The sequence below is a fragment of the Papaver somniferum genome, chromosome 7 (assembly GCF_003573695.1).
Source record: "Papaver somniferum cultivar HN1 chromosome 7, ASM357369v1, whole genome shotgun sequence".
Classification (NCBI taxonomy): domain Eukaryota; kingdom Viridiplantae; phylum Streptophyta; class Magnoliopsida; order Ranunculales; family Papaveraceae; genus Papaver; species Papaver somniferum.
Window position 1 is genome coordinate 145580309 of NC_039364.1, and position 15222 is coordinate 145595530.

Genomic DNA, 15222 nt, shown 5'->3' on the forward strand with positions numbered 1-15222 from the left:
CTCAAACTCTTCCTTAGATAGATATGTATATTTGGGAAGAGTTTTAGGTCTTTAATCTCTCTAGAACTTCTAAAAATAATCTCAATAGGGTCCGTGTAAAAACACTTTCCATGTTTAGCTCCAACTCGGTTTCTAGCCCAATTCGATCCAAACAAACGACTATACCAAGCTTGTTTAGTTGAATCACGTCCATCCCAATCAATTCTGGCGATTGGATCTCACTAAAACACCTTCGAAATCAATCCCCAACTCTGCCAGTTGCATGCACAAAATTTCCCGCCAATTTCAGTTTTTAAAACGATGAAGATGACCTCCCCCTATCCTGTGCTGGTCTCCCTTTAGCAGATGTCTGGAAATAGATCACCCCTTACTAATTAGGTTACCCCTTATCCAAAGTGAGAGTCCGTATAGTAATTTTCTCCCACGAGCGCAAAAACCACCTTTTTAGCCAATTTCGCCGCAAAAGCTTATTTCTCCAAAAATACCTACAGGGACATAAAAAGCCATAATAAATATAAAATCGAGCACTAATAATATATACAATTAAGATTATATAAGACACAAAAATGTGCCTATCAAATACCCCCAAACTTATTATTTGCTAGTCCACCCGAGCAAATCAAATAGAAAATAAAATCCTAACTCACTGTCGCAGGCATCGTCGATTGCATTTAGCGTATGCAATAAGCCTTTAAACCCCTAAGTGGCCCTAGTGGCCGAGTTATAGTCTCGGGAGGGCTTACCAGAGGTATACCCACAAAACCTTTATACTCCAGATCCTAGCTATCTACACAGAACCTTGGAAGGCACTAAAGAATCTCCTTGGTTGGCATACTTATTGACTACAGGAGGAAGTACCCTGATGCGAAATTCCAATTGTTGTACACGAGTTTGCACTCAAGCATACTAAAATTCATATAAAGTGACAGAGCTCTACTCAAATAGTTGCACTATGGACATCAATATCCGGAGTCAAAACTAATCACATGGATAGATCAAGAAGATGGATATAGAAAAACATAGATGGTTTTGATGTTTACTAAGTGAACGGCGTTTCCCATATCTGTCTGAAGGCCTCCGCCAAAATGAACCTATCCTAATGGATTGAGATACTAGTCTGACTAATATCAACACACTGGCATATACAAGGGAACCAGTGGTCGATAACCTAACTCTATGTCAACACAACTGGCATATACAAGGGTACCAGTGGTCGACTTTATTGAATTTATTCCTTTTGGTCAAAAGGTCTGGTCTCAATTTTTTTTATTTTTTTTCTTTCATCTCTTTTTTTTTGTCATGGTATCTCAATCACTCTAATTCACCCTAGCATTGGTAACAACTTGAATCGTGGGCCCCACCTATCACTTAGAGAAACATAGTTTAAAAACAAAATAAAAATAAAAATAGAAGTGAAAAGGACTCAACGAGATATGGTGAAACTATCATGTTATTTCTAACACCTTATCTCTGTGCTTTTATGAATAGACTCTTCTAGATGTTTCCATCTAATCAGATTGGTTCCTCAACTCCTACGATCAAAATGCTTCCATCCACTTAGATTAGTTGGTGCAATCCTCAATAGGCATAAATTTCTAGGTTCTGGAGTTTATTTATTCATACTGCAACTAAAAAGTTTCTCCCATACCCCCAAACTTAAATCTAACATTGTCCTCAATGTTCTAAAGATAAAATTAAAAGCATGAACAAAGAGAAACTGTTACCATTTGAAGCAAAAGAGATAAGGAAAGATATTGCCGTGTTGCATGAGATTGGGTTACCTCCCAAAAAGTGCTAAATTTAAAGTCTTCAGCCAGACGTCAAATACCACAAAATGGCTAATTACCTTTCAAATCATATATCAATAGTCGAAACAACTGTGGGCCAACAAAAGCAAATAAAATTGCCACAATTATCAGAAAACTGCACCAAATCAGAAAAATGAACAGACATAGCACATCCTCATCCAAGGTTTCCTGCAAGACAACTGGGTTTTTCTGTTGTGCCCATTTGGGCTTCATATGAGTGTCTTGACAAATTGACTCATTCGAACAACAAGTCTTTAGAATTTCCTCCTGGACAATATCAGGAGGATCTGGTTGCGGAGTCGTAAGTGACTCAAGTAATACCTCAGGTACGCTAGGCCCGAATCCCAAGTTAGGGACTTCTAATGGATATAATTGACCATTACTACCCCCAAACTTAGGGTTGTCAGTATTCTCGAACAAACCTCTAACTATTGCTTGAATTTCTGGATCCTCAGAGTCTTTAAAATACTCAAGAGATTCTTCTAGTTCATTACCCCCAAACTTAGGGTCAACACTACTCTCCGTAAGGCCTAGCACTATGGCTTGAATCTCAGGGTCCGTAGAGTCTTTAAAGTACTCAAGAGCTTCTTCTAGTTCAAAAGTTTGGTCACCTAACTGACTTAAGAGAATTTCCTCATCAAGTTCATCTAAGGAATCACCAAATAAAGTGTCGTCCCAATCATCCTGAGTTAGATCCTGAACTAAAGTGCTAATCATATTCACTTCATCTAAATCATCGGAAGGTTGTCTATTAACATTAAAGACATTTAGTTCAGTGGTCATATTACCAAAGGATATGTTCATAAGTCCAGTCCTATAGTTGATGACAGCGTTAGCTGTGGCTAAAAATGGGCGACCTAAAATCACCGGTATTTGAGCACTAGGATCCTGAACAGGTTGAGTATCTAGAAAAACGAAATCCATTGGATAAATAAATTTATCAACCTCAATCAGAACATCCTTTATGACACCACGAGGTATTTTGACATACCTATCAGCTAATTGCAATGTCATTTTAGTCGGTTTCTACTTACCAAGACCTAGCTGGTTGTATACATGATAAGGGAGTAAGTTCACACTAGCTCCTAAGTCAAGCAATGCCTTATCTAGTGAATAATTACCGATCACACAAGATATGGTGGGGCATCCAGGGTCTTTATACTTAGGAGTTGTTTGGTTCAGAAGGATTGAACTTACCTGACCAGCTAAAAAGGCTTTCTTATGGACATTAAGCTTACGCTTTCGTGTACAAAGGTCCTTAAGGAACTTGGCATAAGCAGGCATTTGCCTAATTGCTTCTAATAAAGGGATGTTAATGCTTACCTACTTAAATATCTCTAGTATTTCGTTGAAAGTCGACTCTCTCTTTGTTGGAGCTAACAACTGTGGATATGGGGCTTTGGGTACAAAATGAGACCTGTCGGGAACCACATTGGCATCACTAGAAATTTTATCGGTTTCTTCAGTTAGTGGCTCCTTATGGGGCTCATCTTGGGAACTAGAAGGTGGATCTACAGTATGTCCACTATTAGGCTTGGCTACCTTATTGTCTACCGTTTTACCACTCCTAAGGTTTGTGACATAATTCACTTGATTAAATGGTTTTGCACCTACTTCATTAACTCCTCTAGGGTTGGGTATCGGTTGACTAGGGAACTTACCTTTTTCTCTTAGAGACTCATTGATCAGACTAACATGGTCTTTCAATTCAGAAATGGCCTGATTATGTTCTTGTCCTATCCTATTACTAGCTTCTATGCTTTGTGAAAGCAATTGACCCATATTTTCAGTATTTTGAATAAACGAGGTGAGAGTTTCCTTTAGACTTAAGATTTTCTTATCAGACTGATTCTGAAACTGAGTTGATCCTGAAGTATTCTTAGTATAGCCAAAACCTGGGGGAACATTAGAATTACTAAACTGACCTTGGTCCTTAGACCATGAAAGGTTCGGATGGTTTCTCCAACCAGGATTATAGGTTTCTGAATATGGGTCAAAATTCTGACGGTTATCAAACCTAGTGTTATTATAGAGAGCATTGGCTTGCTCTTTTTTATTCTGGCATGCCCAAAAAGGCTCTACTCTACCACTAGTGTGACCCAATTCTAAAGCTTCTAACCTTTTTTCTATAGCAGCAATTTTGGCATCTGATTCATAGCCACCTTCTACCCTATTAACGTTTCCTCTACCTAGAAGAATTGTTCTCTTGGGTTCCCTACAATATTCCCATTGCTGGGTCTTTTCGGCGATTTCATTCAAAAATTCCATCGCCGCATCAACAGTTTGGTTTTCAAAACCACCAGTGCATAGAGACTCAACCATGGTTGTTGTCGAATAATCTAAACCCTCATAAAGGATTTGAACTAGCCTAACCTTTTCTAAACCATGATGAGGACATTGGGCTAATAAGTCATTGAACCTTTCCAAATACCTATATAACGATTCTCCCTCCTGTTGAGAAAATGTGCAGATTTGCGTCCTAATAGACGATGTTTTGTGCCTAGGGAAAATCTTGTTCAAAAAGGCAGATGTAAGTTGTTCATATGTTTCTATTGAACCGGAAGCCAAACTATATAGCCACGATTTGGCTTTATCTTTTAGGGAAAAAGGAAATAACCTAAGTTTCAAAGCATCATCATCAAGGTCTCTAATATTTAGGGTACTACAAATTTCCTCAAAATCCCTAACATGGAAGTATGGGTTTTCATTTTCTTTCCCTAAAAAGATTGGAAGCATCTGTAGGGTCCCAGGCCTAAGTTTATAATTTGCTTCAGTTTCGGCTAACCTGATACAAGAATGACGAGTAGTCCTAGTTGGGTTCAACAAAGCTTTCAAAGTTTCCATTGCTGACACTATCGGGATATTTGGATTCTATCCAATCACAAAACAAGGCTGACTCAACCAAATCAAACCTAATTTTCTAGCAAACAAAAAGGATGATGGTTCCACTTAGATTACTTCTAGACCAGCTTCCATTCTTTCGAAAAGGAACTCGTTACAATATGAGCAAACCCCTCTGGAATCAATCCGAGTCAAAGTAAGTTGAATCGAGGCGAGGGAAGCTCAGTGGAGCTTTGATACCCAAGGCCTCACCGGTTACAAGACGGCGCAGTCACGCATTCAACTCACAGAAACCATCATGAACTTCGAAGTATGCTCAAAAGAGTAACCAATATTTTTCGAACGACTTTCCTATTAAGCTCGTTACTCTATCGGTCTCGTTCTAGTCAAAATTTTAGGCTTAGGTTCGCGTTTGGTTTCGTTTTCCTAAGGCGCGCAAGAAGAGAACGGTGATGAAATCCGAACCCTTATCTTGTATGGCCAGTCCTTGCCCTTTACTAGGAAATTAAAGAAGTCGTTTTCAAGTCCTCAGCATATATGCAAACGAAGGAATACAGTAAACCCGCTGACAGGGGATTCGCGGGTGTTTCGAAAAACTTACCTCCCGTACCATACGGGCGAAGAACCGCTGAAGTCGACTCGGGCCACGACTCCTATGTCATGTACGAATCCGAGGGGCCGAGGCGATATCGTAATCACCGTCCTTCTCTGCACACGGTTTTTATTAAAACCAACCCTTCCGTAGGGTTTAAAAATAATAATGTCCCAGTCCAAAAATAAAGTCCAAAAAGTGTCCAAAAATAAAAAGAAAAATTACAAAAACTAAAACCCTATTTACATTTTCTAAAAATAAACCAAAATAACTATATACAAAATCTCTTCTTCACTCCTTTCGGATTCCTCTTTTCTTTCCTTCTTTGGCGATGCTTTCCTTTTATAGCACTTTTTCTTTCCTTGTAGCTTCGCTCGAAATCTGAAAAGAATCAAAAAATACCAAAGGCGTAAAAGAGAACAAAAATTCTAAAAGAGATAAAATAAATCTAAAACCTAAAACTTAATACAAATCCGCGTTGGCGGCGCCAAAAATTGATGTAGTTTTGAAAGTTGTAGTAAAGTTCGTTCAACTCGGATTGTGTAAAGGTTTGATTTAGGAACTAAGAATAAAAATACTAAAAATATATTCACAAGGTTGTCAAGAATATCGAGAGGTACTGAGACTTAGGATTTCACCACTAATCACATTCAATTGGTTCATATGATGACTCATAACAATTCTAGCTCTTTTGTTGACTCTTTTCTTTGCCAAAAGTAGATTTTATAAAGCATTAGATGTAAATCACAAGCATGACGCATCAAAAGTTCCTAAAACCCAGCATGCGACATCAAACAAAATCACAACTAATCAAGAAAAATCATAAATCGATTAAAACAAGTGCAAAAATCATAAAGAATCAATTATAATTACCAAGTGATTGTGAAATAGGGCTTCCTCCATCATCCCAGTGTTGGGGTTTAGCTCCTCATGTCAAAAACACGCTCAAAATATTTAATCATGGCTCAAATAGGTGTTTTTATTGAAGAAGTGAATCTGTAACAGATATAATTGTTACAAAATCCACTGTTACGGAAGCTGCCCTTACAAATAAATTCTAACAGGAATAGTTGTTGCAAAGCTGTTACAAAGGTATTGGATTTGAAAGATTAGGTAACAGTTTCTTGCTAAGTTGCGAAGTGTTCTACGACGTTGTTCTTCAGCAGCAGAAACGTCTTCTCTGCAACTCTTGATTTTCACCTCTGCAGCTTCACCAAGCCCTCAGCTCGGTCCCCCAAAGTCTCGACTCCTTTCTATGAACCCCCAACAACTTATATATAGCCAACATAGCGATTTAATCTCCCCAAAACTTCTCGAAATCTCTTCTTTTCTTTTCTTGGCAGTTACGGCAATAATCTTTTCTCTAAATTGTTCCACGCATTTCTGAGCTTTCCCGATTGTCTCAAACTCTTCCTTAGATAGATATGTATCTTTGGGAAGAGTTTTAGGTCTTTAGTCTCTCTAGAACTTCTAAAAATAATCTCAATAGGGTCCGTGTAAAAACACTTTCCCTGTTTAGCTCCAACTCGATTTCTAGCCCAATTCGATCCAAACAGACGACTATACCAGGCTTGTTTAGTTGAATCACGTCTGGCCCAATCAATTCTGGCGATTGAATCTCACTAAAACACCTTCGAAATCAATTCCCAACTCTGCCAGTTGCATGCACAAAATTTCCCGCCAATTTCAGTTTTTAAAACGATGAAGATGACCTCCCCCTATCCTGTGCTGGTCTCCCTTTAGCAGATGCCTGGAAATAGGTCACCCCTTAGTAATTAGGTTACCCCTTATCCAAGTGGGAGTCCGTATAGTAATTTTCTCCCACGAGCGCAAAAACCACTTTTTTAGCCAATTTCACCGCAAAAGCTTATTTCTCCAAAAATACCTACAGGGACATAAAAAGCCATAATAAATATAAAATCGAGCACTAATAATATATACAATTGAGATTATATAAGACACAAAAATGTGCCTATCATGGAACTTCATCAACAAAAGGTATATGGAGACTAAAAATTATTTATCACTCAGAACTCTATTCTATTTTATCTCCTAATGAGGCTAAGTCATATAGATATATAGACTTTTATATTATACACATTTGATATTTCAAGATGAGTTTAAATCGGTTATCTATTTCTCGGATATGAGTTGAAAGCTTTTTTCTTTAGTTTTATTCATCGTATTCTTGTCGAGTTTAGTTGGGGACAATTTATTTGTTGGAAACTAAATATTAAGTCAAAAGATGATCATGTGAAAATTGCCTTGAAACATCTCACATGATTTGTGTGAGACAATAATTTGATATCGACTTGGAAAGTTTCGTATTGATCATTCGATCACTTGAAAATTATTTGAAGTTAATAGTTTGTGTGAGACAGTTATTGTCATCTTCTAAGGATGTTTCAATGATTGAAATGGGAGTTTAGAACAATTAACCATGTATGGATACAACACGATATGCATACCTAGTATGCGAATTGTTTTGTAATGATTCGGGTCCAGGAACTTTGTTTGCGTACCTAGTATGCTAACGGTTTTAACTGTAAAGGTCCGGGAACCTTGTTTGTGTACCTAGTGTGCGAACGGTTCTACCTGAGTTGGGTCTGGGACGGCTGGTCGTGTACCTGGTATGCGAATGGCTGGACAGGACAAGGTCTGGGGCTATTGTTTGCGTACAGGGTTAGCGAACACGATGGTTAAGTTCTAAAATCGGTCAAGTATGTTTCTCATACTCATGAACTAAAACATTTATGAATTAAGGAATGCAATCTTTGCAAACCGTGGCTTAGTGTTCATGAATTGATTCTTGTATAAGTACTTTGTACGATTACGAATCAATCCGATTTTGTTTCAATTTGTTCTTATATATATTTCTATGAGATAGTGAGTAATTGAACAACTCTATTTGAAACACAATTAGATTCATTTAATTATCTTTCATGTTTTAAGACAAAAATGTTCATATGGATAACTTCGGTTAACTGTTATTGAGCCAACTCAATATACACGTTTAGGTACCGTTACTCACATCTAAATGAAGGTATATTTCATTTTTGTGTAACAAGCTAAGACCATCTAACATTGGAGATTAATTGATTTATTTTTAAGCAGACTTATCTTGAATCTTAAATCAGGATTCAGGATTTTATCTATTGGTAAATATTGAATGCTTTGTTACTAAGCTATCTTAGCTTTGATTGTAAGCAATCCTGATTTGAAATATCATACAAGGGAGAAATCTAGCAACTGGAAAACCTAATCCCGACACTTTCATGTGTCCTAGTTGCGTACTAGAGTCGATTCTCCCTTAACCTAGGTTTTTCCAGAACCATATTAGGTTAACGACTTGAAGACTTCATCTGGGATTCGTGAAGCCAGACCCAACTATTTTATCTGTAGTTGCGTATTTTGATCTTACTTGTTCTATTGTATTGAATACTATCTTCTCTAAGATTTGCTCGAGATTTATCTCTGATAGGTAAGATATAAAAAGTAATCACAAAGTTCTTCGTCTCAGAGTTTGTGGTTCCGTAGTAACTTCTTCTACTACCATATAGTTAAGCTATTGTGAGGTGATTGATGTTTCTAGGATGCTCTTCTGGAGTATAGGACCGGATTATCAATTGGTTCTTGTGTACTCTACTCAGTACAATTTGTATCAAGATCCGGGAGATAAGAAGGATATCAGAGATAAACAGGGAAGTTTAGACGAATACAATGAGAAGATTAGATGAATTAGGAAGAAGATGAAGAAGAAAACTGGTTCAGGTGAACGCATCCAAAGAAGATATTCATTCATTCATTGATTGATTGATGTCCTACTCTCTCTCTCTCTATTACAGAATAAATACACCCAATATGCCCTAACATCTACCACTCTCAGACAGACACGTGGCAACATCTGCCTGGCTCCTAACATTCTCAGTGGACCAATAACAACTTATTATATAGGCACCCGGAACAACACTAAAAGCACCCCAGATACATAACATTACTCTCCCCTTAGAAAGTATCATTGTCCTCGAGGATGAAGTTTGGATAGTGAGCTTGAATCTGCAACTTGTCCTCCCAAGTGGCATCCTCAGGAGCCGAGTTAGTCCATTGGATGAGAAGTTGTGTATATTCCTTCCTTCTTGTGGTAAGTGACCTAGTAGCCAAAACCTTTTCAGGCACCATATTATTTCTCCTGCATGATCAACTACACACAGTATTGGTGACAGTATATGAGCCTGACCAATTTGTTTCTTCAGCTGAGAAACATGGAATACAGGGTGTACTCTAGCACTGGATGGTAAATCTAACTTATATGCTAGGGACCCAATTTTTTGCAAAATGGTGAAGGGACCATAGTACGTAGATGATAAATTGAAGTTCTTGCGCAAGGAGACTGAAGCTTTTCTGTATGGATGCAGCTTTAAGTAAACTCTATCTCCCACTTCAAATGACATGTCAGTCCTGTTCTTGTCAGCAAAGAACATCATTATCTCTTAGGATTTGTGGAGACTCTCCTTAAGCAGGTCTGTCATAGCATCTCTTTGCTTTAAATACTTTTCCACTGCTGCAACAGAATTAACTATTGTGGTTGGAAAATCCATACGGGGAGGATTGTATCCATATAGGGCCTTGAATGGAGTCATTTTGAGGCTTGTGTGATATCTAGTATTGTACCACCACTCTGCTAGTGCCAGCCACTTGAACCACTTACCAGGTTGATTCCATGTAACACACCTTAAGTAATTCTCAAGACATGCATTTACCCTCTCAGTCTGCCCATCAGTTTGAGGGTGATAAGCTCTGCTTAAATTCAAACTTGTACCCAGAGCCTTAAAGAGATCTTGCTAAAAATTGCTGGTAAACACCTTGTCCCTATCTGATACAATGGAATAAGGAATCCCATGAAGATTGAAAACTTTATTCAAATAAGCCTTAGCCACTGCAGATGCTGTGAAAGGGTATTGCAGTCCTATAAAATGGCTATACTTAGTTAACCTATCCACCACTACCAGTATGACAGTTCTCCCTTCACTCATTTTAAGTCCTCAATGAAATCCATAGTAATGTGTTGCCATGCTTAGTCTGGATTTGGTAATGGGTTAAGGAGACCTCCAGGAAATTGATGATTTTCCTTGTTTCTTTGACATATATCACAAGAAGAAACATAAGAGAGCAGATCCTTCTTCATACCTGGTCAATAGAAGTAGCTCTTAGCTCTCATGTAGGTGGCATGAATTCCTGAGTGACCCCCTATAGCTGAAGCATGAATTGAATCAAAAATGGTGGCTCTGCTATTGTTGCTGTCACCCACATATAATATGTTCTTGTACCTCGGTACTTCGTCAGTATAAGTGTAGTGCTCCACAGATGTAGGGGCTAAAATCAATGTAAAAATTAGTTATTGTGCCTTAGCATCTTGAGTGTAGTTGCTAACTAATTCTTGAGTCCAGTTAGGTATTGACAATGCCATCATATTGCAATTGGTTTGTGGGCGTGGCCTTCTTGATAAGGCATCTGCAACAACATTCTCTGCTCCCCTCTTGTACTTGATCTCATAATCAAAGCCAAGCAATTTCATTAACCACCTCTGTTGAAGTACTGTAGTAATCTTCTGTTCTAAAAAATATTTAATGCTTTGGTGGTCTGTTTGAATAAAATTTTTACCCCATAACATATAGTGCCTCCACTTAGTCACTGCCATCACAACAGCCAGTAGATCCTTCTCATAGGTATAGAGAGCCCTTGCTCTAGGCCCCAGTGGCTTGCTGTAAAAAGCAATGGGCCTACCTTCTTGAGTTAATACAGCTCCAATACAATTGTTGCTTGCATCAGTTTCCACAGTGAATTTCTTGGAGAAGTCAGGCAGTGCTAGGATTGGAGTCTTGGTCATGGAAAGCTTCAATTACTCAAATGCTTGAGTGGCTTCTTATGTCCGATGGAATGAGTTCTTTTTTAGTAGGTCAGTGAGTGGCTTGCATATGGATCCATAACCTTGGACAAATTTTCTGTAATACCCAGTAAGACCAAAAAATCCCCTTAGCTACTTGATGTTGCTTGGAAGTGGACAATCCCTCATACTAGCAATTTTGTTTGGGTCTGCAGCTACCCCATTTGTTGTGACAATGTAGCCTAAGTATTCTAGCTCTCTTTGGCCAAAAAAGCACTTAGATAGCTTGGAATACAACTGATGCTTTCTTAGTAAGGAGAATACCATGTGAAGGTGCTCTTGATGTTGTTGCATTGATGAGTTGTATACCAAAATGTCATCAAAGAAGTCTAGAACAAACTTTCTCAAGTAAGGCTGGAATATTTCATTCATAAGGGCTTAAAAAGTGGCTGGAGAATTTGTGAGCCCAAAGGGCATCATCTTGAACTCATAGTGTCCCTGGTGGGTTCTGAAGGCAGTCTTGTGAATATCAGGACCATAAACTCTGATCTGATGGTATCCAGCCCTGAGATCAATCTTTGAAAATATGAAGAATCCTTGTAGTTCATCTAACAATTCATCAATAATAGGTATAGGAAATTTATCCTTAATAGTAATTTCATTGAGTCTTCTATAATCTACACAGAACCTCCATGAATTTTCCTTCTTTTTGACTAATAATATTGTAGAGGCAAATGGACTGTGGTTGTTTTGTATAATTCCAGAGTGTAACATCTCTTTAACCAATTTTTCAACAACTCTCTTCTGTATGTATGGGAATTTATATGGTCTGAGGTTGACTGGTTATGAATTTGGTTTAAGTGGAATGGAGGGATATAAGATTCTGGTGGGAGGTAATTGTTTTGGATTATCAAATATGTCTTGAAATTCATGAATGAGTTTTGTAAAGGGTTCAGGGACTGAGGTTGGAATTTCAGAAAGTGCTGTGGAAGATACTTGTCCAATAAGCCCATGGGAAGTTTTGGACAAGAAATTCTTAAAAGCCTTGCAACTCATCATCTTGAGTGTTACCTTATCAGTAGTTCCCTGTAGAGTAATCTTCTTTCCCTGGTAAATGAAGGAAATGCATATCTTAGAGAGATTAAATATTACATCACCTTTCTTTCTTAGCCAGTCAGCCCCAAGTACCATATCACACCCTCCTAAAGGTAGCATCCTCAAGTCTTCAGAGAATTTGTGACCTTGCATGGACCAATGAAGTTGAGAGCAAACACCAGTACTGACAGTTTTGTCTCCATTATCCACAGTAACCAACATGGGAGTTGTCTGTTCTATCTGACACTTTAAGGACTTGACCAAAGCACAATCAATGAAATTATGGGTACTTCCAGTGTCAGTGAGAATTGATATTTTCTGCTTCTTAATGGTACATGGTATTCTAATTGTATCTCCATTTGCATTGCCTGTGAGAGCATGAAGGGATATTTCCATATCAGACTCCACTGGAGATTCCACATCTTCTTCATAAATTTCTTCCTCTACTTCTTCAGAAGATTCTGGTTGTTCTACTTGTACCATGAACAATTGTTGCCTCTTGCAGATATGTCCTGGAGTGTAAACAACATCACAATTGTAACACGAACCCTTCTCTTTTCTTGCCCTCATCTGTTCCCGAGTCAATTTTTTTATAGGTGATATTGGGGGACTGGACTTTGGGGTAGTGTTACCAGATCTTGCTGTGAAAGGAGAAGAGGTTGTGGTAGAAGTTATGATTGGCTTAGGTGGGAATTGAGGAGTAGTAGTCTGATAAGACTTGTTGAGGGTAAATGAGTTGTTAAAAGGCCTTTGGAATGGTTTGTGGGTTTAGATTGTTGCGCACATTTATGTTCTTGCATCCTAGCTAGTGAAAAGGCTTGTAAGAGGGTAGCAGGACAAAACATGAGTATAAAGTTTTTGATTTCAGCTTTCAGCCCACTGATAAAACTCATCACAAAGTATTGTTCAGTCAAGTGAGGATTACTTTTCAGCATAAGAGCTTCAAATTGCTCAAAGTACTCCTCTACAGTGGTGACTTGACACAATTTATTAAAACTCCCAATAAAGTTATCATCTACAGGATTTTCAAATCTAGCATAAACACCCTCAGATAGCTTTTTCCATGATAAAAAAGGTTTGGCAATTTGAAAGTTAAGAAACCATTTATCAGCCTTACCCTCAAGATAAATAGAAGCTACACTGACCTTCTGATGTTCCTCAATATTATGGATCTGAAAATACCTCTCACTCTTTTGTACCCATCCACGCGGATTCTCTCCATCAAACTTAGGAAAATCGAGCTTTGGGGTACGTTATTGTCTAGTATGAGATGTATCTCCTGCAAATCCATGACCAAATTGAATGTTACCTCTTGGAGGTGTAAATCCAGGTGTACCAAAAATTCCTAGATCGCCATTGTTGCGTCTAGAATTCTGAAGTAGCTCAGCCATTTGACTGTCTAGCAGATCAAAACTATTACTCATCTTCTCATGAAAAGCTTTTGAATCTGTTGATTGTTCATCTAATTTTTGACTCAGCTTCGTTACTTTATCTTCTAGATCAGTAAATTTCTGTAGGTTCTGTCTATGAAAATCAGATAGCTCTTTGATTGTAAAATTGTTGGTACCCATTGTTTGAAGGAAAGAACGGCTCTGATGCCAAATGTACTGTACTCAGTATAATTTGTATCAAGATCCGGGAGATAAGAAGGATATCAGAGATAGACGGGGAAGTTTAGACGAATACAAGGAGAAGAGTAGACGAATTAGGAAGAAGATGAAGAAGAAAACTGGTTCAGGTGAACGCAGCCAAAGAAGATACTCATTCATTCATCCATTGATGTCCTACTCTCTCTCTCTATTACAGAATGAATACACCCAATATGGTGCCCTAACATATACCACTCTCATACAGACACGTGGCAACATCTGCCTGGCTCCTAACATTCTCAGTGGACCAATACCAACTTATTATATGTTCACCTTGATTTATCATAAGACGAAACAAAACTTCATAGGTACTTTTGTGGGAGACAGATTTATCTATCACGATAGACTTATCTGTGGGAGACATATTTGTTTATAAGTCTTCGACTTTGGGTCGTAACAACTCTTAGTAGTGGGTGAGATCAACTAAGGGAACCAAGTTCACAGAATCCGGCGTGGTTCTAGAGGCATAAGGATGAGACTTGGTTAGGGCTCAACTACATTCCAATATGAAGTTAACTTGTAGTAGGCTAGTGTCTGTAGCGGCTTAATACAGTGTGGTATTCAAATATGGACTAGGTCCCGGGGTTTTTCTGCATTTGTGGTTTCCTCGTTAACAAAATTTCTGGTGTCTGTGTTATTTCTTTTTCGCGTTATATTTTTATATAATTGAAATATCACAGGTTGTGCGTAGTTCAATCAGTTGATAAATCCGACCTTGTTTATTGGATATGACTTGATTAACACTTGGGCGTTGGTCTTTGGTACCGTCCAAGTTATTTCTCTTATCAATCAGGCTCATAGATTTCTATCTATTTGATTTGTTGTTTGAATTTAGAAATAGAGATAAAGCTCTTTGATATGCATCTTGATAGATCTTGCTATTAAGTTGGTGCTCTCGGAAATATATTAGAGTTTAGTCCATACAGATTGTCGAACGAATTATTGGGTGTGGTTGTTATACCCTTGCTTTTTCAAGTATCAGAGCATAAAAACACGCTAAGACCTCATACGTATGTGTTTGTAGCAATCTGACTCTATGGACAAAAGTGTTATCTCTATATATGTACCTTTAGTCTTCGATAGCTCAAATTACTTATGGTGGAAAATTGCTATGCGTGCCTTTATTCAAGCGCGTGATTTTAAATCATGGGTTCGTGTTGTTAATGGCTATGATCCTCCATTAGTTACAGTAAACGGTGTAACCGTTCCAAAGGATATTGGTGAGTATGATCCTGTTGATATTCTCGTAGCAAAGAAAAATTCTTACGGATTAAATGCTATCATTCATGCCATTACCCCAGATCTTCAGCACCATGTAACTACATGCAATAACTCTAAAGATGCTTGGGATAT

The 15222-nt window shown here is 38.1% G+C and overlaps 1 protein-coding gene across 1 annotated transcript; it reads right to left on the minus strand.

Moving 5' to 3' along the window:
* Positions 1-11968: 11968 nt before the first annotated feature.
* Positions 11969-13791, minus strand: LOC113295338. The gene is made up of 3 exons (XM_026543680.1): positions 13530-13791; positions 13005-13436; positions 11969-12861 (listed from the first exon to the last, which is right to left on the minus strand). Exons 1-3 carry the CDS (start codon positions 13789-13791, stop codon positions 11969-11971), a joined length of 1587 nt encoding a protein of 528 aa, XP_026399465.1.
* Positions 13792-15222: the final 1431 nt, after the last annotated feature.

Excerpts from the sequence above, each read along its gene's own strand:
- LOC113295338 (XM_026543680.1), bottom strand. The coding sequence starts at position 13,791 with ATGGGTACCAACAATTTTACAATCAAAGAGCTATCTGATTTTCATAGA. Across the intron at positions 13,437-13,529 it reads TGGATTTACACCTCCAAGAG|AGAATCCGCGTGGATGGGTA; the intron begins GTAACATTCAAT and ends AGTTTGATGGAG. Across the intron at positions 12,862-13,004 it reads TAGGATGCAAGAACATAAAT|CAAGATCTGGTAACACTACC; the intron begins GTGCGCAACAAT and ends CTCCTTTCACAG.